Source organism: Dipodomys merriami, unplaced genomic scaffold, assembly GCF_024711535.1.
Source record: "Dipodomys merriami isolate MVZ:Mamm:240054 unplaced genomic scaffold, mDipMer1.0.p SCAF_28, whole genome shotgun sequence".
Classification (NCBI taxonomy): domain Eukaryota; kingdom Metazoa; phylum Chordata; class Mammalia; order Rodentia; family Heteromyidae; genus Dipodomys; species Dipodomys merriami.
The window spans coordinates 2010732-2035460 of record NW_027204270.1 but is presented as its reverse complement, the minus strand read 5'-3'; the positions used below and the strand labels follow the sequence as shown (position 1 = coordinate 2035460).

General features: G+C 60.2%; 1 protein-coding gene across 2 annotated transcripts in view; it reads right to left on the bottom strand.

The window, feature by feature from the left end:
- Window positions 1-24729, bottom strand: part of Tp73 (tumor protein p73) — a 55126-nt gene that overhangs the window by 25860 nt on the left and 4537 nt on the right. The window contains exons 2-3 of one of the 2 annotated variants that reach the window (XM_070036936.1): window positions 17582-17679; window positions 17062-17182 (exon numbers count right to left, since the gene is read on the bottom strand). In XM_070036936.1, the coding sequence (XP_069893037.1) occupies window positions 17062-17182; window positions 17582-17646 (186 nt within the window). In that variant the 5' untranslated portion in view covers window positions 17647-17679. Of the gene's footprint in view, window positions 1-11556; window positions 11741-17061; window positions 17183-17581; window positions 17680-24729 lie in introns of those variants that run through there. The other variant, XM_070036937.1, reaches the window with a different exon arrangement.

The window sequence follows — 24729 nt, the reverse complement described above, 5'->3', positions numbered from 1 at the left end:
GTCCATCCCCGGCTACACCAGACATCCTCCCACCATTCCCTAGAGGTGTCTCCTGGATGCCCAAGCTGAGCAGGGATCCATCTGTCCCACTGGAGCCCAGGATGAGTGGAATTGTACAGTCAGAATCCAGGACTCACCCCTGCCACTCATCACCCTGTGTTTACAACCAGACGATGTTGGCTAGGGCTGAGTGAATTTTTCATCACGTCTATCCGTTCCTTTCCCTTTTCTTTGTCTGCTTGCTTTACAGTACTAGGAATCAAGCCTGGAACCTTGCACATGCTCACCAGGGGCTGAAACCATATTTTCAGCTCTCCTGTCCCTGCTCACCTCATCTGGCTGTGTTTAACGAAGGCATAATTCCATTCTACAGTCGATCATCCCTCTGTTTACATGCGGGATAGGTCTAGATGCCCATGAGTACTGAAAGTCCCATGTATAAATTGGTATGGTTTTGCAAAGACCTTCAAAATATACTCCCTTCAACCATAAACCATTTCTAGGTGAATATCTCTCTTCATGGACAGAGCAGAAGCCACAGACATAGGTAGATTCCACCTACTGCATCTCTCCCGTATGACATTGAATAAGATCCTCTAAATCCATGACAGAGAGGTTGATGATTGAGCAAACTAGAAAAGGGAGGGATGGAGAGACGGATGGACAGATGGATGAATGGATGGATAGGTGCTTGGACAGATGGATGGAAGAATGGATGGATGGACAGATGGGGACTTGGACAGATGGATGGATGGATGGATGGATGGTTTGACAGATGGATGGATGAATGGATGGACAGACAGATGGGTGGTTGAACAGATGAATGGATGGATAGATGGATGAATGGATAGATTAACAGACAGATGTTGAAAGTAATAGATCTATTCTAAAAGATAATAAATACATGGACAGGTATTTATCACATCCGGTCTATAGGATAGCAGCAGGTATTCTTTTTTTTTTTTTTTTTTTTTTTTTTTGTCAGTGGTGGGGCTTGAACTCTGGGCCTGGGCGCTTGTCCCTCAGCTCTTCAACTCAAGGTGAGCACTCTACCACTTGAGCCACAGCGCCACTTCTGGTTTTCTGGTGGTTTATTGGAGATAAGAGTCTCATGGACTTTCCTGCCTGGGCTGGCTTTGAACCGCGATCCTCAGATCTCAGCCTCCTGAGTAGCTAGGATTGCAGGCGTGAGCCATTGGCTGGCTTTGAACCGCGATCCTCAGATCTCAGCCTCCTGAGTAGCTAGGATTGCAGGCGTGAGTCACCAGCGCCTGGCGGCGGCAACAGATATCCTTTGTACAGTTGGCCAGGAATGAGGACAGGGCATGAACCAGCCCCTCCCACGCTGAGAAGCCTCTCTCTGGGAGGAACAGCCCTGGCCCTCGTTGAGGGTCTTCCCTATGGGTGGGAGACACTCTCACACACCCCTACAGGCTCCCTAAGCAAGAATGGCCTAGTGCCGGGCTCTCTGCCCAGAGGAGTCCCCTTAGGTCAGGAAAGCGGGCAAAGGTAAGCCCCAACAATCTCCATCTCTGCACCATCCAGGTAACAGGAAGTCCCGGGTCTGGGCAAAGAGCCTGGCCTCCCTGGCTCAGAAGCAGGGTCAGGCCCATGACAGCAGAGTTCGTATTTGAACTTGTCCACATTCTTTAATGGTCTGAGGGCAGCGCCAAGGACTTAGTCATGGAACTCACAGGGAAGCCGATAGCATCTGCATGGAGCGGTCTTGCAGAAGGAAACCCAGAGCCCTTCCACAGCCAGCCGCCAGCGCGGGCACTCTGAGAGGTCCATGGAGCAGGCTTGCAGAAGGAAACCCAGAATGCTTCCGGCAGCCAGTCGGCCAGCGTGGGAGAGGCTGGTGGAGAGATGCTGGGGGTTCAGGGATGTGGGGCACCCTGCGGCCTGTCCCTCCCCTCCCTCCCAGTCTTGCCTTCTGTAACAGGGATCCTCTGAAGACCCTTCCTCCAAGGGGTGTTGGGCTGGGCCAGCTCCTCTGTCCAATGGGCCTTGACCCTTCCCTGTCTGCTCTGCTACTGCATTTCCCACACTCTCATGTCTGGCCATAGTGTCGTCTGTGCCACCGGAAGATGGCGGAGACCCCACGGATTAGGAAGTGAGGGTGACTTTTTGCTTTGCCCACCACCTGGCTTTCCTTCCCGCCCCCAGGTCCCCTCCTATCACCCTCTCTCCACCTGGGTCTCAAGACTCAGTCTGGGTCCCCGATCTACCTCTAGTAAAGCTGCTGGAACGTGAATACTGCGTGGGGAGGCCTAGACAGGCCCATGCAACAGCCCAGGGGTCCCCCAGAACCAGAGGCCACCCCGAGGCTGAAGCGAGACCCTCTTGGCAACAGTGACAGACCTAGGCAAAACCAGGACTTTTTTGGTTTGTTTTGTTTTCAATGAGAACTCCCAAGATAGTGGGCTGATTGGGACATGCCCGGCCCGCGGCGCCCCACAAGTGCCTACATGTGTACACAGGGCTGCTGGGCGCAGCCCAAAGAGACAGAGAGGAGCGGAGGGAGACACGGAGCCGGCGGTGGCCTTGCCTGCGGGGACCCCAGCGTCCAGAGGGGGGATGGGAGCTTTGCCCGGGGCTCTGGGCTGCAGGAGAGCCTGCCTCACACCAGACACTGCCCACCCAGGGCAAGACCGTCTGGCAGCCCCCCAGACCCCTGCGATGCTTCCCCGACTTGGAGCCTCACACACACACACCCAGGCCTCTCTTCTCAGCGGGACACAGGGTGGGCCAAGGGAGATCAGACCCGCTGGCAGGCTGCATCAATCTGGGGACCCTGTGACTGGGGACCCTCCTCCCCCAGGTCCCCAGGTCCCTTGGTTCCAGAGGCTCCTCTCTTCTCCCTGAAGATCTGCTAAAGTTTCCCAACTCACTGGGTTGGGAGCAGCCATCACAAAGGAGTCATTCTAGTTCCTTGACCAGCCTCTAGATGCAGCTCTATTCCCAGACCGTGTCCTCCTTGACCTCTCTGTACTCTGTCTCGAGTGACAGCCAGGTAGTGACCAGGCCTCTCAGAGAACCAGGGAACAGGCACACAGAACCAGGAGCAGGTGCCCAGTGCCCGCCCCTGCCCTGTCTGCTTGGGAGCAGAGGAAGGTCGGAGCTCAGCTCTACCTGCAGCCTGGGTCCCGCTAGCTGGAGCCCCATTCGAGCCAATGGTGCCCTCTGGCTTAGCTGGGACAGTGGGCAGGGTCCCTGTGAGGTGGGCAGGAGGTAACCTGCTTAACACCTCTGGGCCCTGCTGTCCAGGTCCAGCGAGGGCGCTGCTCCCTCCAGCCACGTCCTGAGGCCGAGGCCAAGGGGTACAAGAGACCTCCCAGGACTGAGCAGAGCATCCCCCCCACCAGCTTCATCTTCTCATCTGCCTGGCTGTGAGGTCCAGGGTCCAGAAATGCTGGCCATGGGGACCACCAAGGGGAGGGATGACGGCTCACTGTGGCTCAGGGAACCAGCATCCAGAAGGACCCTCTCCCGAGGTGGAATCTCCTCTTACTGTCGCGAAAGCTCAGCGGGGGGTAGGGGGAGAATTGAGGCTGACAGACACAGGAGAACCTGACCCAGGCCCAGGGCTCCACGGGAGGACACAAAGGAGGGGAGAGGACAGAACCACTGTCCCTGGACGGCTCCCTGGGCAGGAATTGGAGCCTGGCATTGCGGGCATCTGGCATGGAATCGGCTGCTCAGAAACGCTTGAGTGACACAGGCCTTCCTTGACACTCAAGGGAATCAGAAAACGGGCAGATAGTTCCAGGGTCTGCCCTTCAGGGGCCTCCGGTGGACGTGTCCATGTATGTGCTTGCCCACTGTCCTGGCCAATCACAGCCCCAAGCCCAGGTGGTACCCAAGGACCAGGTTTCTCCTACAGAGTACTATGAACGAGGTTGGGGCCTTCCTTCCATCCTTACCTCGGTTCCCCAGACTCACCCGTCCTGACCTGAAGCAAGCATTGCTAGGCACAGTGCCCTGGCCTTACCACCTGGGGCGTGGCCTCTCACAGGAACTTGTATTCTGGCTGGCACTGGAGGCTCACACCTGTAATGCTCAGGAGGCTGAGATCTGAGGATGAAGTTTGAAGGCCAACCCAGGCACGAAAGTCTTATCTCCAATCAACCACCAAAAAGCCAGAAGTGGAACTGTGGCTCGTGGTAGAGCACCAGCCTTGAGTGGAAAAGTTGAGGGACATCACTCAGGCGCTGAGTTCAAGCCCAACACACATATACACATGCACATGCACACACACAAATTTACATTTTATATGTTCACTGTTTCAAATATATAAACCATCTCGAACTACTTGTGTTTAGATGTGGATGGAAAGTAAATTTCTTTTTCAAATTTGTGGTCCACCCTCCCTTCCCCTCCTCCCCTCGCTCTGTGGCATCTGAAGCTGTTTTTCCGGAGTCTGAGATGCTCAGATGGATCCCAGCTGCATCGTGAGCTCTGGTGACAAAGGGCAGCATCACACACCTTCTTCTCCCTGGGATTGCTTTTCTAAAGAAAACAGCCATGGGAAAGCCTGCCAGTTCACCTTAAAATATACTGGTCATTCCTCCTACCACGCCTCACTGCTGTTCCAGGGTAACTCCTACCAGCTCCGTACCAGCTCAGCTTCTTCCTGGAAGTTTCTAGACCTGGCCAGCAGTCCCACTGTGCTGGGGCTTTCTCTCCCACGGCTCTAGGTATCATGCACCCACACGGGGTCCTATCCTGTCCCCTCTGATGCAAAACAGGTCTTGGGTCTTCACTGACCTCTGCCTGGGCCCACAGGGTCCTGCTCATCTGGGGGACCCCAGGCTCTGGGCAGACATGGTGTGTTTGTGAGAGGCGCTCCCTGTGGAAGCACAAGGTCTCACTCAAGCCCACACTAAGTGCTGCCCTCCCTCGGGTCAGAGCCTCCAGCAAGGGGCTCCACGGGCCTCCCACCCCAGGCCCAGGCCATCCTTTCTGGAAGGTGGGCTCAGCACCCCAGCGGCACCAGAGCCCGCGTATGCCCTGACTCTTTTCTCTTGTGACCTGAGCCAGGCCTTACGGGGAGGAGGGGGGGCATGGGGAAGGGGGGGAGGGAACCTGGCTACCAGAGAAGGAAGCTGCCACCAGGGAACAGGGAGGAAGCTGCTGACAGCACGGAGGGACAATGCGTCTACAGCCTGGCTGACCACGACCCAACACCCCCAGATGCACCTGTGACTTCAGAACCTGCTTCTGGGCTTCCTTTCCCTCTTTGCCTCTCCCTCACTCCCTCCTCCTCCTCTTCCTCCTTCCTTTCCCTCACCTCTCCTTTCTCTCCCTCCTCCCTTCTCCCTCCCTCCTTTCCCTCATCCATCCATCCTTCCTTCCCTCCTTCTCTGCTCTTTCCTGTAACCAGGCAGCCCAGGCTGGCCTGTCTCAGGACTCCACCCTGCCCTCTCCTCCTCACCCCTGTGGTTTTCCATCTGCAAGCCGCCCTGGCCTCCATCCCCTTCTGCGCCACCCCTGCTGCTTCTCCAGTCTTCCAGCTCCATTCTCACCCGGGAAGCCAAGGCTGCCGGGCCCTTCGGATAGGGAGCTAGACCAGTTCAGAAGACCCACAAACACACTGAGACTCTCGGCCGAGGACCTCGAGACTTGGGTCTACGTCCTAACTCAGCACAGCTTAGCTGCGTCACTTTCTTCTTCAAGAACGATCTATGCATTGGGGTCCACCCCAGTGTACTCATAGGGGCACAGTGAGGACGGAAATCGGGGCTGGGGATGCGGCTTGAGCCGTGGAGTCCCTGTTTAGTGAGCACAGAGCCCTCAATTCCAGTATCCCTCCCCCCCATAAAAGGATGGGAAGTGGGGCTGACCGGTGGAGGAGGGGCAGACGGAGCCCTGGACCCTCTGTTGGTCCTTCCCATGCTCCGTTCCAGAGCCACCTCAGCACTGTGCTCCATCCCAGCTCTGCCCACTCCCCAGCAGGCTCTCTCCCTGCTCCCCTGGTTGCTGGCTCCCCTACCAGGGTGGCAGCTCTGAGTGGGAGCCATGGCGCGTGCCTGGGGCCCCCCTACCCCTGTGCAGCCCATCACCCATCCCCCGACCACGCCAGCAGACACAGTCGGCTTGAGGGACAGGTCTGGGCTCGGGGTTCCACCGGACGCCTGCCCCTCACTCTGGGCCAGAGCCACAGCTACTCTGCTTTGACCCTGGCACCAGAGGACAGAGAGTCAGCACCCCCCTCCTCTCCCCTCTCCCTCCTCCCCTCCCCCCTCCCCTGGCTTCCAGAACCCCAGACTCAGACTGCCATGGATTCTTCTAAGAGTAAGAAAGTCTTCAGATCCCCGCTCTCCTCCGGTGGGCATGTCTGAGCCTGGGCCCAGCCTCACCCTGGGGTTAGTGACTGACACCAGCCTGGCCCCGCGGGGGACAAGCCACCCCGCTCACTTCCTCACTCGCTCAGAGACCTCCATCCCTCCTGTGTTTCCCACAGTCTCCCGGGCCTGTGATTAAACAGATGGAAATGCCAGCAAGACGTGACTTGTGCGTGGGGGGGAGGGCTGCCACCCTGCAGGTATGCACACTGCACCCTCCTCTCCCGCCAAGGCAAGGCCTGGCCTAGCCCATGCCAGGGCCATGTGGAACTTTCCACACTGAGCCCGGGAAGCATGCCCCCAGAAGCCCCGCCACAGGCGTGTGTGTGCAGGACCCACAGCCCCCCCCAGCTGCCCCCCCCAGCTGCCCCCCCCAGCTGCCCCTGCCCCATCTCAGCCCACACAGAGCCCGAGGCAAGAGCATCACAGAGGGTCCCTGCGGGGCCTGCATGCGGCGCCCTGACGGTCTCCAGTGCTGCCAATGAGAGGCCATAGCTCACAGGACCATCTGAACACAGGTCCCAAGGGCCTGGGGCAGGGTGGGGGGGGTGAGAGGTGTCCCCTGGATCAGTGCAGGAGTAACAATGCTACTTCTGCTTTCCTCTGGACCCACCACTGTGCATGGCCCATCCATCCATCCGTCCATCCATCTGTCCTTTCCACAGCTGCTCACGGGACTCTGTCTTCTCGGGGGACATGGCGGGGGGAGGCCCCAGCCCCGGAGCAGTTCAGGAGGGGATGGGTGGAGACCTGAGACACCGGGTCATGACACGTTCGCACCTTGCGGGCGCAGGGAGGGTAGCCCAAAGATGGCGAAGGCAGACCGGGACAGACTGGGGTACAGCCACCGCGGCTGAGGTCAGAGGCCTCCAACCTCAGACACAGCCTGCCTATCTTCTCTCCCACCCTGCACACTCAGGGGGCTGCTTCCCGCCAGCCCCAGGATCCTAAGCCAGCTCCCCACAACCTCATTTCCTGGGCTCTCCTAGGGATGGGAAGCAGGACGGTCATCGCCCCCAGCCTCCCGGATGGACAGCCAGCAGCAGCCCACGGGGGCCTGGTCCTCCCCAAGCAGTGCTGTGCAGTAGGTGCCCGGCATCTCTGCCTTCCCTGCGTCCCGCAGCTCAGCCTGCCTGTCATCTCCGGGAGCTCTGGCCTCCTCCCTGCTCACTCTCACCCCAGTGTCCCCACACTCCCCGCCCCCACCCCAGGGCCTAAGTGTCACGGTACATACCCAGGGCTGTACCTCTGTGCCCTCCTGCCCACGCGCCCCCACACTTGAGCACACAGTGGCCCCGATGCCCCCTCCAGTGTGACCTTATAGCCTTCCAGACAGCACTGCCCGTTCCAAAGGAAATCCCAAGCACCTTCCCTGAGTCCCCCTGCCCTTCTTTAAAGGAGCATGCAAGCCCCCTCCCCAGCCCCCCCGGGCGGGGCCTCAGCACCCCCTCGCTCTCTTCCTGTCTGCCCATCTGTGGCTCTCTCGCTGGATGAGGGCCTATGGCATCACAAACACAATGCCACCACAGGACGACGCCCGGGTCTCACTGCAGAGCTCCGCTGTGCTTGACCGTCTCAGACCAAAACCTTCAGATCACCCTCCCCCCCCCACACACACAGCCAGCCTGCCAACGAGTCCTGCCAGAGCCCTGGCTCCTCACACTCCCTCCTCACCTGGCCAGGCTGTCAGCATCTCTCACCTGGACCAGTCCAGCCACTTCCCAGCTCCCCTGTCCACCCCGCCCTCCTGTGGTCTGTTCCCAGCACTGCACCAGGTCCTTCTGTCCTTCCACTGCTCCCGGAAAGCCTCATGGACCAAATACATGTAACAGTAGAAAATAATGACGATGACTTCTTCATCCACAGGAGGCCAACAATGGCCCCTCTGTCTTGTACAGTGACTACCTGTGTGCACACAATAGGCACCCACTGTCTACTCCCTTGCACATAGTAGGCCCTGCGTGAATCTTTACAGCGACCCTGGAACACCTCCCCGGGGCCCATCCCCAGGCCTCTCCAGCTGGGGAGAGGGCTGCTGCTGTCCCAGACCCCCAGGGAGCCTGCTCCCACCACACAGCCAACTCCACGCTCAGCGCCCTCATGTCCTTCTGCGCTGAGCGGCACCAGGAGTCCTGGCATTCATCCACACCACACTGTCGACGGACACATGCTGTGCCAGAGGGGCGGGAGGCAGGCAGCCAGGTCCCCCTACAAACCTGCCAAACCCACCCCACGCAAGGCACTGAAGAGATCTAAGGCTCTGAACGGCAGCAGAGCCTTAGCGTCCTGGGGGAGGGGAAGTTGCGGGGCAGAGTATGCTAGGGAAATTGGGGGAGAAGAACAGAGCATGCCAGCCTCCATCTTCACCTTGTCTGTATACAGAAAGCACTGCTGTGGGTGGCAGGGCGGGGAGGGAGGGGCTGAGCCCCATCCCAGGCTGCCCTCGGCTCACACATGGAGGGATCCACAGGCAGGGGCTGCAGATCAGGTCTCTGCATGGAAGACTCGGGGCACGGAAGCAAAGACAGAGAGATGGCAGGGGAAGGAAAAGCACCTGGCTCCCAGGCCTGGCTTCTCTGAATCTCTACCAGTAGACGCCAGGGTTGGCACAGCCAGTGACCAGCACCTGCCACGGAGACCCTGGCCTGAACAGGCAACAAGGCAGAAGAAACCCAGGCTCCTCAGGTACAGCCAGCAGAGGCCAGAGCCAAAGTCCTGTTCGACCCTGAGCCACACGGAGGTGCATCTGCTCAGCAGGAGATCCAGCCAGGCATCAGACACATCTTTCTCAGGCTGGGCTTCCTCCATGGGCTCCCCAGCGGCCGGTGCACTCAGACAGAGAAAACCAAGATGGATGACAGACCCAGCCATCCTCATCAAAAGTCTTGTTTGTTCCTTCAGGCCTCGCATACCTTGAGCTGCGTCATTCAGTGGAATGGGGACACTGAGTCACCTGCCCAGATTAGGACGAGCCCACTCAGCGGGCTCCCCTGGGTGGCATAGAAGTGGCCATGGGGCCCCAGAGAGCTATGAGCTCCACTACTCCCTGTCCTTGATGCTCAGCTCCAGACATAAGGGGTGCCCAAAGAACGCTTGTTGATGGAGCAAATGAACGAACGAATGAATGAATGAATGAACAAGCCACAGCTAGTCTTGGCCTCCCAGAGGTGGAGAACATGGAATCCCTTGGTACATGGTGGGAGAAGTACGCTCCTGTTGGCCCTCTGTGGCTGCCTCAGTGATCTGCCATGCTGATCATTTTATATGGCCCCTAAAAGCATCCCAATGGCCCTCGGCCGGAAGGCGTTCTCAGCCCCAGAGGGAAGCAGAGCGGGGACATGGGGTCCATTGCTGGGCCTGGGGCCTGGGTAGAGGGGCGGGGTGGGCGCCTGTGGTCCCTGGGGGATGGAGAGGGTCCCCATGGCCCAGGTCAATGGCCTTCACCTCTGTCCTGATGCGACGCCCACTCCAAGAAGGGAAAAAACAAAACAGTCACGCACACCGCTGCTCCCAGCTTCACAGCTGGCCGGCCAGGGGCTTCCAGGACCCAGCTCCAGCTCAGCCTCCAGCAGTCACAACCAGATCCCGAGGCAGGAGGCAGTGCCACCCGTGGCTGGAGACCCACCTCTGAGAGTCCAGGCCACGGTGCGTTTCCAACAACGACACGCTGGATAAACAGATGAACGAGTGAGGGGTGGATGACAGATACCAAGGAGGGGAGGCCAGGGGGCTCCCAGCCCGAGTGCACAGACCCCCACATGCAAGCACAGCGGGAGACTAATGTTGCCCTTGTCTGTCTCCTGAGACCCTGAAACTCTGAACAACAGCAGCTGGGAGAAGGGGAGTGTGCCCAGGCCAGGCGGCGCACACAGGACACTCCCCTGCAGCCACACACCGCCATGCCTCCCAGTCCTGCTGTGACCTATACTGCAGGCACGAGCAGACACATGCACATACACTACCATGACACAAGCACGGCTGCATATGCACATGTGTGTATGCATTTATGACACACATGTACCCACATAGCCATGTCACACAAGCACACCTGCTTAATACTCCCACAGCAACCTGCACACACATGCATTCAGCCACACATTTGTGACAACACACATTGCACACGTTCTCAACTGCATGTGTACCTACCTTCACACTGATGCATAAACACACAAGCACACTCAAGCATGCCAGCTCTCACACACACACACACACACACGCACACGCACACGCACATCTGTTGCACACTCCTGCATGCTCTGGCCGTACCACTCTCCGAAGGTCTCTGGTCCCCAGCCTTTGGGACTCCACATTCACGACGCCTGTCCGCGGTCAGCAGAGCTCAGGGACGCTGGGCCCTGTCCAGCTGCCCCCTGTTCCTCGCCCATTGCTGGTCCCCTGCAGCCCTCACAGGGAAAATGGCCCCCTGGAGCAGCGAGAGCCACCCCTCAGCCTGCTCAATTAGCAGCCTGGTGCTGGCCTGACCCCAGGGATCTGGCAAGTCTGAAATGAGCTCAGATCCCCAGGGCTCAGGCCAAGCCTCCGCTGCAGCCCCCTGTGCCAGGCCAGCTGCCCCTGTGTGGCAGGAGCAACAGGAGGCTTTGGGGCCAGCCTGCCACACGTCTTTGACCTGGAGCTCACACCCAAACCACACAGAGCCCACACACCGCAAAAAACCCCATCACCGCCGCCGTCAAGTGAACAAACTCCCAGGTGAGTGTGCCCTTGGCACACCCAAGCCCAGGAGCAAAGATGAGACCTCCAGGTACCCGGAGCCCTGGGCAGCTGGGGTTGGCAGCGCAGGGTGGGGCAGCTCAAGAAGCCCCGAGCCGGGGCGGAGCTGCCACCCCAAAGCTGAGACGCATCGGAAGCCCCCGACTCCAGGGCTGATCTCCAGGCCCAGGCCACCAGTTCCTGGTCCTCAGAGCTACACCAGGAAAGACAAGCATCTCCGCATCTCCAGAATGTGCCTGGCCTCCAGCCCGGGAGGGAGCATCCTCCCGCCCCCCCTTAGACACGTCCTGACTCTGCCACACCAGCTGGCAGCAGATACTCAACAAGGAGAGAGAGAGAGAGAGAGAGAAAGAGAGAGAGAGAGAGAGAGAGAGAGAGAGAGAGGTCGTCTTTTGAACCTCCACCACCACAAGCCGCCTCCCACCGAAGCCCCTGAGGAAGATGGCACCAGGTCCCTTAGTGCAGGGCATACCCCACCTACCGTGGCGAGGTGCCGCATGGGGTCACCGAGGTACAGCATGGTACGAGCTCGGGAGTCCGCGCACGCCGGGGAGCCGGTGTGCTGTGGGTGGAGGCATGGGTCTAGGTGGCCGGGTAGGGTGAAGGGTCTGGGCCGCCCGGAGGGGTGGACGCAGGGGCCAGGCTCTGTGGCTAGGGAGGCAGGAGCCAAGGCTGCCCCGGAACATGTGGGCTGTTAGTTGGCATTTTTGCCTTTTCCATCTCCCTTAGTTCTGTCAACTGGCTGCAGCTAACAACAAAACCCAGGCCCCGCCCCTTCCTCCCTCGTGACCATTCATGCACGTTGGGGCAGGCCTCAGCTTGCCCGGGGATGTGTTGGACCGCACCAAGGAGGTGGCGTGGGGGGAGCACCGGGTCCGTGGCCGGCTCCACCGTCACCCCTCACCAAGCCATCGCCCAGGAAGACCTTAGGGGCCCCCAGCACTCACAGCACCAGCAGCCGCCCCCCTGAGCATGAGGGCCGAGCCAGGGTCCCTGATACCCTGGTAAGCAATAATAGGCCACCCCAAAGAGCGAGGTGGTGTCGCCAACCTCGGAGACCCCGGCAACCCGGGCTGAGTGAGTCTCTCTCCTACCCAAGGAACGGGGAGTCTGTGGGGAGCACCCCACACGCAGGAGAGGTCCATCCATGGGGAAACCAATCCTTGGACTCTTAGGGGTAAAGGGAGGGCAGGAGTCAGCATCCTGGGTGTGGCCATCCTCCTCAAAGACCGAAAGTGGCACGTGGGGCCAAACCCAGAGCCCTGCTTGACACACGTCATTTGCTCTTGCTCCTGTTGAGCGAGCCCCAGGAAGCAGCGCACGCACAACCACGGCCACCAGGGACAAGCCCCACCCCCATCACAGACATGGCAGCCCAGCCCTATCCTCCCGGCATGTCCTCCCTCCCCTCCCCCAGCCAGCAGCTGGTCCCTCATGCCTCACAGGGGCCACTGCCACTCCCTTGCTCAGGAACATCCAGCTTTCTGCTCCATTTTAGCCATCTCTGGCACAACATCCCCCCTTGGCGGAGGGGCCCAGTGTCCTCCCTGCCGGCAGGCCAGAAGTGGTCACTCGGGTCTGCAGAATTGATGGCAGGACTTGGAGTTTCTGGCAGCACAGTTGGAACCCAAAGCAAGAGCCTAAAACTCTGCAAGAAACGATGAGCATCAGGGGGACCCTTTTCTTCTGGACTTTTCCTACAGAGTCCCCACCCACCCACGGCCCTTCCTGGAGAGCTGCCTGGCATAGGCAGAGCGTGGGGGTGTGGGTCACCCACAGCCTCAATGGTGCACTAGGACCGGTGTTGGGGACCTGTGCCCATGGGGGCCGCTAGAGGCTCGGTGTGCACACAGCCCAGGGCCGGCTCTACCCCAGCGCTCCACCTGGCCCTGTCTGTGAGCATCCAACCAGCAGGTCTGTTCTACACCCCATGAGCCCATGGAGAAGAATAAAGCCAGTGGCTCATGCCTGTCATCCCAGCTACTCAGGAGGCTGAGATCTGAGGATCACAGTTCAAAGCCAGCCCAGACAGGAAATCCCATGAGACTCTTACAGCCAATTAATTACCCAAAAGTGGGAAGTGCTGCTGTGACTCAAACAGTAGTGTGCCAGCCTTGAGCAAGAAAGCTGAGAGACAGCATCAGGACCATGACCTCAAACCCTAGTACCAGCACAAGGAGAGAGAGAAAGGGGGGAGAGGAGGAGAGAAAGGAAGGAAAAGAAAGAAGAGAAAAGAAAATGTTAAATCGTTGTTTGCTAGTCAGATTCTGGAGGAGGTCGTCGGGGGTGGGGCCCATTGGGAAGCTCTGAACAAGTAAGCAGCCTCCTTCCGTGGGGTCAGGGAGGGGGCCCGTAAGCCCCCCATGGTACCCCAGGAAGGATGCTCCAGAACTCCAGGGAGAGAGTACTCTCAGCTTCCAGACTGGCCGGAAGGTGGCTCTCATCACCCACGTGGGAGGGACAGACCCTTGTGGGTGACGTGTCCGTTCTGGCGGGTGGGTGGCTTTCTCCCCCCTCCCCCGCCCCCGCCACCAGGGAAGAGACCAGGGAGGCTCAGTGAGCTGACTGGGTAGGGCTTCCTGGGGGTAGTGTATAGGCTGTGATATCCTGCTCCTCCCCCCCCCCCCATGTTCAATCTGCCCTACTCACGATGCAGCTCCTCCCCCAAAGGACAGAATGTCCTTTCTGCCCACCTGCCCCTTCCTGGCAGCGTGGCACCCACGCCTCAGCCCCCTCCCCACAGCTGAGCAGGCGCTCCATGATTCTCCACAGCTCCTGCAGCGGAGGGGCAGAGCCACACTGCACCTTCTGCCCTGGCCTGTTACAGCCCTTCCTCCTCCCCCTTCCCACGGCCCACCTGCCCCCGACAGCTGTCACCAGAGAAAGGCGCCAGGAGAGGCGGGAAGGGACTCTGAGGGGGGAGGGGACAGCCTGGAGGAGGCTCAGGGGAGAGCACAGGGAAGGAGGAGATCCTCCTGGCGTGGGCCGTGTGCCCACGGTCCCCGACACCTGCCCCTCGCCCTTGTCTCTGATGTTCTCTGGTCCTCCTCCGCTGTCCTGCATCCTAAAAGCTGCAGGGGCCTCAGCTCTCAGCCCTGGGACAGAGACTCGGAAGGGGGCAGGCGCATCCAAAGCCCAGGCCAGCATGAGAGTTTGGGGCATCTGGAGGGCAGGGGCAGGGCCTCCATCCCCAGCCACGGTGCTTTCCCTGCTTGCCTCTTGCAGACAGGGTCTGATCTTATTTTACTCATTTTTGCATCCATCTATCCATCCACCCGTCCATCCATCCATGCATCCACCCATCCATCCATCCATGCATCCACCCATCCATCCATCCATGCATCCACCCATCCATCCATCCATGCATCCATCCACTTCCACTCGTTTGTTTTTCCTGTGCACTGCAGCCTTGCTCTGCAGTGCACGGTGGCCTGGGACTCAGCTCTCCAGCCTCGGTCACGGGTCACACCTGGCCACAGGTCTGTGACTGTGCAGCCAGATGTCAGCAAGCCACCTCGGGTCTGCCGGGAACGAAGGCGTTGAGGTCAGGGAGCCCCGGCTGCAGGGGCCAGCGTGGAGAGCACCCACGGCCCCTCTCCCTGAACCACTCAGGGGCTCTGGGAAACAGAGCCTGGTCCACACAGGGCTGTCCCCTGCCCTCACCCGCACACTTGCCAGGTGTCACAAGACCCCAGCGGGCCAGACATCACCCAGTGTCCTCACACTGACGTCTGGAGGACCGGGGAAGCAGGGCGGGGGGAGGCCCGCAGAGGGGAGGCCCAGCCGGGCCTGGGCTCAGGGAATCCCCACCTCCGAGATGTGAGCTGTGCACCAGGAATTCGTGCATGGTTTCACTGAGAGGCATGCCACTGCCTGATGGCGTGGGCCCCTTGTCTGCAGAGGTGTGGGCTCCCTGGAGCCGCATGTCCCAGCAGGCCGGGGCTCATGAGCACCCCGGCAGACTCGCTCAGCACTGGGCCACCTGAGCCTTGACAGGATGCACATCCCAACCAGAGGGTCCTGGCCTGGATCTCCGGTCAGGCAGCAGCAGGGCTGGCGGGGAGGCAGACAGCTCTGCAAGGTCCTTCCTCCCAGGAGCCTGGCAGACTCCAGGATCTAGATGGGAGGGGAGGGTCAGGGCCTGGTCTCTGGGGACAAGGGAGGGGGCAGAGGTGGGGACAGAGCCTTACTATGGCGCTACCTGCTTGAATCGGAGGCCCACCATTTCCGTGGGTACTCAGGTGCTGAGCCTAGCTTGAGGTTTGTACTGAGATGGCCTCGTGAGCAGGGGCAGGGGGAGCAGGGGGAGAAGCAGCGGGATCAGGAGGAGCAGTGGGGGGGAGAGGAGGTAGGGGAGGCAGTGGAGGGGGGAGCAGCGGGGGGAGTGCTGGGGGGTGCGGGGCAGCGCAGGATGAGACATTTGAGAAACGGCCATCATGAGGCGCTGCCCCGCCCTGGCCATGACCTGTGACCTCCACAGAGAGGTGGTGAACGGGGCGCAGCCCCTCCCACGCCCCCCTCCCTCGCCCTCTGCTGTCTCATGGATGGAGCCCAGAGCCCTGGATTTGCTGGGTGCTCCAGGCAGCCTGGCCGCCCACCTGTGCAGGGGTGCCCTGGGGAAAATGACAGGCTCCAGCTTCTGAACGGGCAGCCTTGGGAAGAGGAGGCCAGGCCTCGTGCCCTCTGACCTCCAGAGTGGCAGGCTCTGCCCCTCCTGCACACAGGCCCCTTGTGGGTGAGGGGGAGCCTCGCTCACCACTGGGGAGGCCTCTGCTTCCGACCTATGCCTCCTCCCCCTGACCTGTGGCTCCTCCCCTGACCTGTGGCTCCTCCCCTTGACCTGTGTCTCCTCCCCTTGACCTGTGGCTCCTCCCCTTGACCTGTGCCTCCTCCCCCTGACCTGTGGCTCCTCCCCTGACCTGTGGCTCCTCCCCTTGACCTGTGGCTCCTCCCCCTGACCTGTGGCTCCTCCCCTTGACCTGTGGCTCCTCCCCCTGACCTGTGGCTCCTCCCCTTGACCTGTGGCTCCTCCCCCTGACCTGTGGCTCCTCTCCTTGATCTGTGGCTCCTCCCCCTGACCTGTGGCTCCTCCCCTTGACCTGTGGCTCCTCCCCCTGACCTGAGGCTCCTCCCCTTTGCCTGTGGCTCCTCCCCTGGCCTGTGCCCCTTCACACTCTTGGCAGAGCTGACCCATCAAGTCCCCCCAGAGCTGTCCTGGGCCCTGGGCCTTGTGGGGCTCCAGCACCCCAGTGGCCCACCAGAGTAGGGACAGCCGGCTTCACAGGCCTCCCAAGGGTCAAAGGTCTTTGTACCCCCTTTCTGGCACATACCACCCATCAGCTGTCCACAACCTGACCCCACCAGAGCCTGGAACAGTGGCCAGAGAGGCACGCAAGACAGACCCCGCCGGCCACCGCGCCGGCCTGCTTGCCAGGAAGAGCCAGGATGGATTCTCTCCTCTCTTCCAGCCCTGGGGTGGGGGTGGGGGGGTGGAAAGTCCCTAGGATGGGAAGTGGCACCGCTGTCCTGCCTGCCATGTCTGCTCCCTTCTTAGGGAAATGAGAACATTTGCGGGCCCTTCCCCTTCCTCTCTGTCCTGACCTGGCCTAGGGGACAGGATGGAGTCAGAGAGAGAGAGGCAATGACCGGGCTTCAAAGAAAGAGGGGTTCCCGATCCAGGGGGATGGAGAATACTGGAAGAGCCTGGCGCCCGTCACCAGGAGACGAGGGGCTGTCCAAGGACCTCGCTGACCAGGAATAAGAAAATCCACAGAGCATCTGGACCCAGCCACACCTGCAGCCTCCTTCCTATACCCAGACCCCAGACCCACCCAGGCTTAAGTCCTTTGTAGCTCTGAACTGACCGATGCAGGAGGAAACGTATTTCCTACGTCGAGATAAACAAAACATCCGGACAAACCCCAGGCTGTGCCAACCCAGACCCCGCTTCCCAGTCCCGCTGCACCACGCTGACCGCCCCACTCACCATGACAGACGTGCTCATGCCCTGCAGGTGGAAGACGTCCGTGCTGGCCTCGGCACTGCCCACCGCATCCGAGTTCCCCTGGCTGGACTGGGGAAGGTCGAAGTAGGTGCTGTCCGGCTCCCTAACGGGGGGGGGGGGGGAGAAGGTGCGGGGGGACAGGGGAGAAGATGGGCCATCAGTGTCCAGCCTGGGCATCACCCCCAGATCTCCTGGGCCAGGGGTGCAAGGATATCCCGTGACAACCAGTGACACCTATGTTTCAGCCCCAGGAGTCCTAGAACCCCTGTGCTACCAGAATCTTCCTAGGGGCCTCCTCCCCTGTCCCCCTCATCTTCCCACCCTCCTTCTGCCCCTTAGGACTCTCCTGGCCACTCCTCAAGAGACGCAGCTGTGGGGGAGAGCTCAGGCACTGGGTGCTATGTCCCCAGGAGAATGGCGGCCCCGCCTGACCCCTCACTTAGCCCTGCCCCAGTCAGGAGGCCAGCCCGGGAGCAGCGGGGCTGGCAGGGGCTGTACTCACAGGGAGCTCCAGAGGTGCTCGAACGTGGCTCCCTCGTGGGGGGCGGTGGAGCTGGGCTGGGCCATGTCCCTGCCCTGGCCGCCCAAGGGCCGCTCACTCTGGAGGGAGGAAAAGCGACCATTGAGCACAGAGAGTCTCATCCATGGCCCTCCTGTGCCACACGTCCAAGTGGGTGGACAGGCGCCGGCCGTCCCCGAGCACTGGCCAGGGGCCCCCCATCTGAGCGCAGCCCCCACCTGCCACCCCTCCCCTCCACTCCTCCCTCGTTGCCTGCCCTCCCTCCGCCCTGGAAGCGGAGGCTGAGGCTGAGGTGAGAAGCAGGAGCTCAGGCTTCGGGCTCCTCCGAGACAGGAAGTGGGGTGACAGCAGCGTGTCCACGGGCAGATCCCAGTTACCATACACTACATCTCTCAGTGTGACTGGTGTGGGAGCAAGCCAGAACCGGGGGCTCCCTGATGCCCAGGACGGAGGGCAGCATGCCCCCTGCCCAGCCAGTACACAGGGCCGTGTCCGGGCTGCTCCGGGACTGGGGTGGTCTCACACTCGGGAGCTCGAAGGACGTCCAACACTGAGGCTGCAGCCCTGGAGCTGGACCAGAGACTGCAGGGGCCCAGGCCCCGCCCCTGGCCCAGAGCCCCAGCTTCCTCTCTACTATGGGCTCTTAGGCGGCCTCACCCCAGCCTCCCGGCCCCTGGGCTCCTCAGAACCTTCCTCCACACCCCACACCACCCCAACCAGGAGGAGGCAGGGGACCAGGCCAGGCACAGCAGGACCAGGTGTGGCCCACACAGAAAAAAGGGGCAGGGACCTCCAAGCCACTGTGGGGTGGGCAGGTCCCGTGGGGCCCTCGCCCCGGCTCTCCGAAATCAGCCTGGCCGTGCCCCGCAGGGCCAAGCTGACAGGCCCAGACCTGCCCACTGGCACAGACGAGGGCACAGCCTACAATCTGTTACAGAGCCGCCCAGCACGCTTCTAGAGCTGACACGTGCCAGGCTGTGGGTCCGCAGAGGAGTGGCGCCCGCCGCAGGGCCACCTCTGCGACCCGGCGGGGCACAGGCGAGCGGAAGCCTGAGGGGGGCCGCCTGGCCAGGCAGCGAGGATGGCAAGCAGCACCGGACAAGAGCCACGGGCCGCAGGCCGACTCTCACGCAGCCTCCGCGGCGCTGCCTGGCACAGACACGCTCCCCGCTAGTCAGGAGACCGAGGTCACACAGCCGCAAGGGCAGGAGCGGATGACCACGTGGTCTTTTGTGGCATCAGAAACAGACTCACCCCGCCCCCACCCCCACGTCCACAGGGTTCTGGGGTTTGTAACAAGTGGCTGATTATCCAGCGCAGAAGGCTGACAGAAACCCACCTGGCATACCCTAACCGCTTTGCCGGTGCCGGCGGGCTGGGGGACAGGCTGGGCAGGGCTCAACGGACGGTAGGGACCGGGTTGAGCGCTTCCTTAGATCCAAGATGGCGAACCTGGGCATCTTGCCCCCAGGCTTCTCATGGTCCTGTGGCCTCCCGCACTTTGCCCCTGGCCATCCCAGGAGGGGACAGAAAGAACGTGGCTGGTGCGTCAGGGTGAGCAGGGCGAGGCCAGGGGCCCTCACGGCCGCACGCTCACTGCAGCCCATGGGAGAGAGCCCCGCCACCGCCACTAGGAGACAGACGCTTCCCTCTCTCCACATGGGAGAGAGCACACGGCCCTGATTTCAACCCCAGCGCGAATGGATCTTGAACGCGGGACAGTCTCCAGAGGAAACGAGGCCAGCCCCCGAGGGTCACGTCAGAGCACGCCACCCTGCGACGTGTGCAAACCCAGAGCGATGAGGCGGACGGGGGGAGGCGAGGGGGCTTCATGGGGTGGCTGTGTGCTAGAATGGACAGAGGTGGAGGCCGCCCCGCACAGAGGCCAGGACGGGCAGGCGCCTCCTGTGCAGCCGCGCAGCCCTGGCCACGGCTTCCCCGTCCCGCCCCGCTGTCCCATCCACGCTCTCGGGCCTGCCGGTGCCTGCCCTGACCTCAGGCCGGTAGCCAGGCCTTTGGGGAACCAAGGGGGGAGGGGGGCCCATCCTCACCCCTTGAGTTCACAGGACCTGAAGGGGCACCCGGAGATAGCTCAGAGCTGGGACACCGACCAAGCCCCACACCAGGGACATGGTAAGGAGGCTCAGGAAGGAACGGTGGTAAAGGCGCAGAGGCTCTGTGCGGATCCTGCCAGCGGTTCCTTCCCCCTCCTCCCCCCGTCTCTACCCCCCCCCCCCCGACCCCGGACCACGCACGCCACTCTATCCCTCAGCCAGCCAGGCTCTGCACCTACCCTGACGCATGGGAGGAGCAGGAGAGCAGCTGTCCTCGGTGCCCTCAGGCTCAGGACCAACCTTGAGCCCATTTTGGTGGCCACAGTCCCCCATCTGCCCCACCCACCTCAGCCCTTCCTCCCTGGTGGGAGCCTGCACCACCCCTGCCCAGCCCCCAGCGCTGTACCGCTGCCCCCTCCCCCAGCTGGGGCATGTCCACATGCTAACCCAAGGGTGGGGTGAAAAGCCACCACTCCCTCACAGAGGCCATCTTTAGTGCCCACCCTGGTTACCCTGTCCTGTTTTCTTCCCAACTCCTCTCATTACCTCAGTTCCTTATGTGTCTGCCTAGGGACCGTCTCCTCCCAACACTAAGAGAGATGGGGAGACAGGCAGAGACAGAGAGAGAGAGAGAGAGAGAGAGAGAGAGAGAGAGAGAGAGAGAGAGAGAGAGAGAGAGAGAGAGGGAGGGAGGAAGAGAGAGTGAGAGAGAAAAACAGGGAGAGACACATACAGAGAGAAAGACAGTGAAAAAGACACAGTGAGAAAGAGAGAGAGAGACAGAGAGAAAGACAGAGAGAAAGACAGACAGACAATGAGAAACAGAGAGACAGACAAACAGACAGACAGAGACAAAGAGAAAGACATAGCCAGGCACTGGTGGCTCATGCCTGTAATCCTAGCTACTCAGGAGGCTGAGATCTGAGGATCAAGGTTCAAAGCCAGCTAGAGCAGGAAAGTCTGTGAGATGCTTATCTACAATAAACCACCAGAAAACTGGAAGTAGTGCTGTGGCCCAAGTGTTAGAGCACCAGCCTTGAACTGAAGAGCTCAGTGACAGCAGCCAGGCCCAGAGTTCAAGCCCCATGACCAACAAAGGAGAGAGAGAGAGAGAGAGAGAGAGAGAGAGAGAGAGAGGGCTGGGAATGTGGTTTAGTGGTAGAATGCTTGCCTAGCATACATGAAGCCTTAGGTTCCATTTCTCAGTACCATATACACAGAAAAAGCCAGAAGTGGTGCTGTGGCTCAAGTGGTAGAGTGCTAGCCTTGATCAAAAGAAGCTCAGTGACAGTGCCCAGACCCTGAGTTTAAGCCCCAGGACTGGCAAAGAGAGAGAGAGAGAGACAGACAGACAGACAGACAGACAGACAGACAGACAGCAAGAGACAGTGAGAGAGACAGAGACATGACAGAGAGAAAGAGAGAAGAAAGAGAAAGATGGGTTAAGATAGAGATGGGAAGGGAGAGAGGAAGATCCAGAGAGTTAGAGCATATGCCCTGTCCTGTCCACCCCTCTGTGTCCCGCCTTGGGCCCAGGTCCAGTGAAGGGACACAGACTGTTCCCCATACAGGGCTCACACAAGGAGCCAGTCAGCAAACGCTCTGACCCGGGCCTGAATGTGGGCATTGGCCATTAGTTGTGTATTCCATGGTGTCATTTGATTGCACCCTCCCTTCCAGCCTCCCTGCCCTGGGCTGGGCCACTGTGTCCCCCCACCTGCAGCCAGCCAAGGCCTCGCTCGCTGCCTTGCTCAGCTGCCTGCCTTCCCTGCCCTGACGGCTCCCAGATCCTCGGCACCTCCAGCCTGCAGCACGGGCCTCTGCTGCCACCTCCAGGAGCTGTGGCGAGAGCCAGGCGCGGAAGGGGCTGGAGGGGCTTCTAACAGGACCCTGCCTTGTGGGAAGGAGCCCAGGAGCTGCACCTCGGCCTTCCCAAGGCTGCCCCCACCCCGCAGACCCTCTCTCTGCAGCTAGCCGCCAGCCTCCGCTGGGGAACGCACTCAGCTTCTTCCACGACACAGGGGACCTGGAGATCTCCCACATGTGAGGAGCTGAACCTCGGTTTCAACAACACCTACCCTGACCACGGGGGAAGGAGGGCCGGCATTGTGCCCGGGACCTCGCCAGGACTCTCCCCTGACCTCAGCCCTGCCCAAGCCGCATCCGGGTGGGGGCTCAGGGACCTCAGGCTGGACAGGACAAGGACGCAGGACACACTCTCTTGTAGCCACTCCGTGTGCATCGCCCTGCCTTCGGCAAGAGCAGCCCGGGACCTTGCCAGGACTCTCCCCTGACCTCAGCCCTGCCCAAGCCGCATCCGGGTGGGGGCTCAGGGACCTCAGGCTGGACAGGACAAGGACGCAGGACACACTCTCTTGTAGCCACTCCGTGTGCATCGCCCTGCCTTCGGCAAGAGCAGCCCGGGACCTCGCCAGGACTCTCCCCTGACCTCAGCCCTGCCCAAGCCGCATCCGGGTGGGGGCTCAGGGACCTCAGGCTGGACAGGACAAGGACGCAGGACACACTCTCTTGTAGCCACTCCGTGTGCATCGCCCTGCCTTCGGCAAGAGCAGCTCAGCCATCCCACAGCGGGATCCAACCGCCCCTCCAGCAACATCCCCACGAGAACGCCACGTCCCCAGGGACGCGGCCTCCCTTGCATTCAGAGCTGCGGTCTCCGGAGGAACAAAGTGCGGGACTGAGTTCCCAAATGTCTCGGAGCATTTTAAAAGCCATGTGGCACGGGGCGGGCGTGAGGAATGCTGAGAGGTTTGGAAGGAGTTCCGGGGAGGCTGTAAGATGCAAATCGGAGACTGGCAGGACTCTCCACAAAGACCGAGCTGTACAGACAGAATGAACCCCACCATACCAAGAGGGAGATGGAGGCCAACCCCATCTGCCCAGGGCCTGCCGAGGAGGACTTCCAGGTCTAAGGAAGGCAATGAGGGCCAGGCCATCTGGAAAGCTCACAATGCCCTGCCCCCCCCCGCCCCGTGCCCTGGCTCCCTGGCCCTCCAGGTCAGGGGAAGAACCGAGGACACTGGATGGGGACTTGCAGGGTCAGTCACTTGTGGCCGGAAGTGGATGGCCTCTGACATCCACAGCCCTCCCGGGTGCCACGCCGACCCCAGTAGAGTCTGCTTAGCATGGGAAACCATCTATCAGACCATGATAGGGGCCTCGAGACCTATCTCTGAGTTTTGGGACTTCACCGAAGTCTACCTCAGAGAATGGGGCTTTACAGAAACCTATCTCCAAGTTTTGGGACTTCACCGAAGTCTACCTCGGAGAATAGGGCTTCTAAGAGGCCTACTCCTGGGAAAAGGCTGGCAAAACCCCTGGGAAAAGATGTGTTTCTGTCTTTCTTCACTGTATAAGAGTGCCTATTAATCTTTTACTGCTTCTACTGCTCTTTGTACTTACTCATTGTCAACGTTCCCTTATTCAAAGCTCTTTCTTAAGAGTGTTGATGACTCCAATATCTGATGAGTGTCTTAAAAATATGACTAACTCACCAGAGTTAAGTGCTACCCTGAAACCCCTCTTATGGAGGCTAGTAGACAAGTTATAAGTAAATATAAAAGTATTGGAGGTTTCACAAAGTCACTCCAGCAGAAGGAATTGTAAGAAATTTACAAGAAGCTGTAGGCGCAGCTAGAACAGAAAGAATGTATGGCAATTGCTGAGATAACTACTTAGGAGAAAGAACTTCCTGTTACTCTCTTTCATTTATTAAGAGACTTGCTAGATCTAGGCCTCCGTGGTGCTTACTATTAAAGAAGGAACAGGAAAGATCTTAATGGGACAGTTAAGGCCTCTATAGAAAAAAGTAGTGGTTAACTGGTGACAATCATCGAAACCCATTGTATTTCTTAAAAATAGAGGTAAAGCAGGAAACAAGTGCCTATCAGGTGACCAGCTGGTGACCACCCAAGGATGAAGCCCTGCAGCAAGATTGTGTAACCTTTTGCCCTTTCTTCTGGAGACTTTTGCTATAAAAGTTTGTTATCCTCTGCATTAAATCGCATTCAGCACTCAGCATCCACTCCTAATGTGTGTGAGTTGTCTGTTTGCCATCTCCCCATCCTATTCCAGGTTCCTCCCCTAGGTGTCCTCCGTCGTCCCTACAGAACCCGGTCCGCGGCACCCGGGTCCCTCCCCGCCTCGCGGGTCTGGACAGGTAACCTGCTCCCAGTCCAGCACTGCCGCGACCCACAGAGTAGGAGCCGCTACCTGACAACAGCAGGCCTCCGCCGGCCACCGCCTCCATCCCAGGCGCCACGGAGCCTGTTGAGCCAAGCAAGCACCTGTGACTCGGGTACCGCAGGGAGGGGCCCCACCCCCACTGGGCCTCGCAGTGCCCCAGAACACAGCCGGAGGGGAGCAGCCCAGGGTGGTGCAACCCGTCCTCCGCCCAACCCCCATGCCCACTGCCTTCTCAGTTTGACTCACGGTTAGCCCAGTGATCTCCCTTCCCCGGGCTTAGCACGCTGCTTCCCCTTCACACGGCTGAGCATGCTCCTTTCCTAGGCCCATGTAGCAAAGGCGGTGAATAATCAGCCTCTAACACCCTCTACCTTGGGATGGCACTCTTCTGGGGCAGCTACCACCATCTAAGGCAGCAAGAGCCTCTTAGAGTGACCTTCAGGTCTGGGCAGCTGCAGGGCCCCTTATCTACTACTTGGGCAGCAGCCATCTGTCCTAGTCCGCCATGATGAAGCCCCTGGCCCGCACATCCACACCGGGGTCTCGGCCTCCTAGCCCCTTCTAGCCCCTCCTAGCCCTCCTAGGCTATATAGGTCACCCCAGACAAGAGCCGGTGCTTCCTCTCACTTCTTCTCCCTTGTGAGAAGGGGTCTTGCCCTTCCCTTTACTGGCAATAAACCTCTGCTTTGTTCTCTGTGCCTGGATGTCTGTGTGGTTTTCTGATAAGCTCTAACACCCCCTGAGCCCATTGGGCAGAGGGGGCTCAGCTTCCAGTGGAGAGAGACTGAGAGTGTTGCTCGCAGGCTCCACATACCCCTGCTCACCAGTGAGCTCTCTTCAGGGTGCCCAGGCTGTCCACTAGCCCTCAGG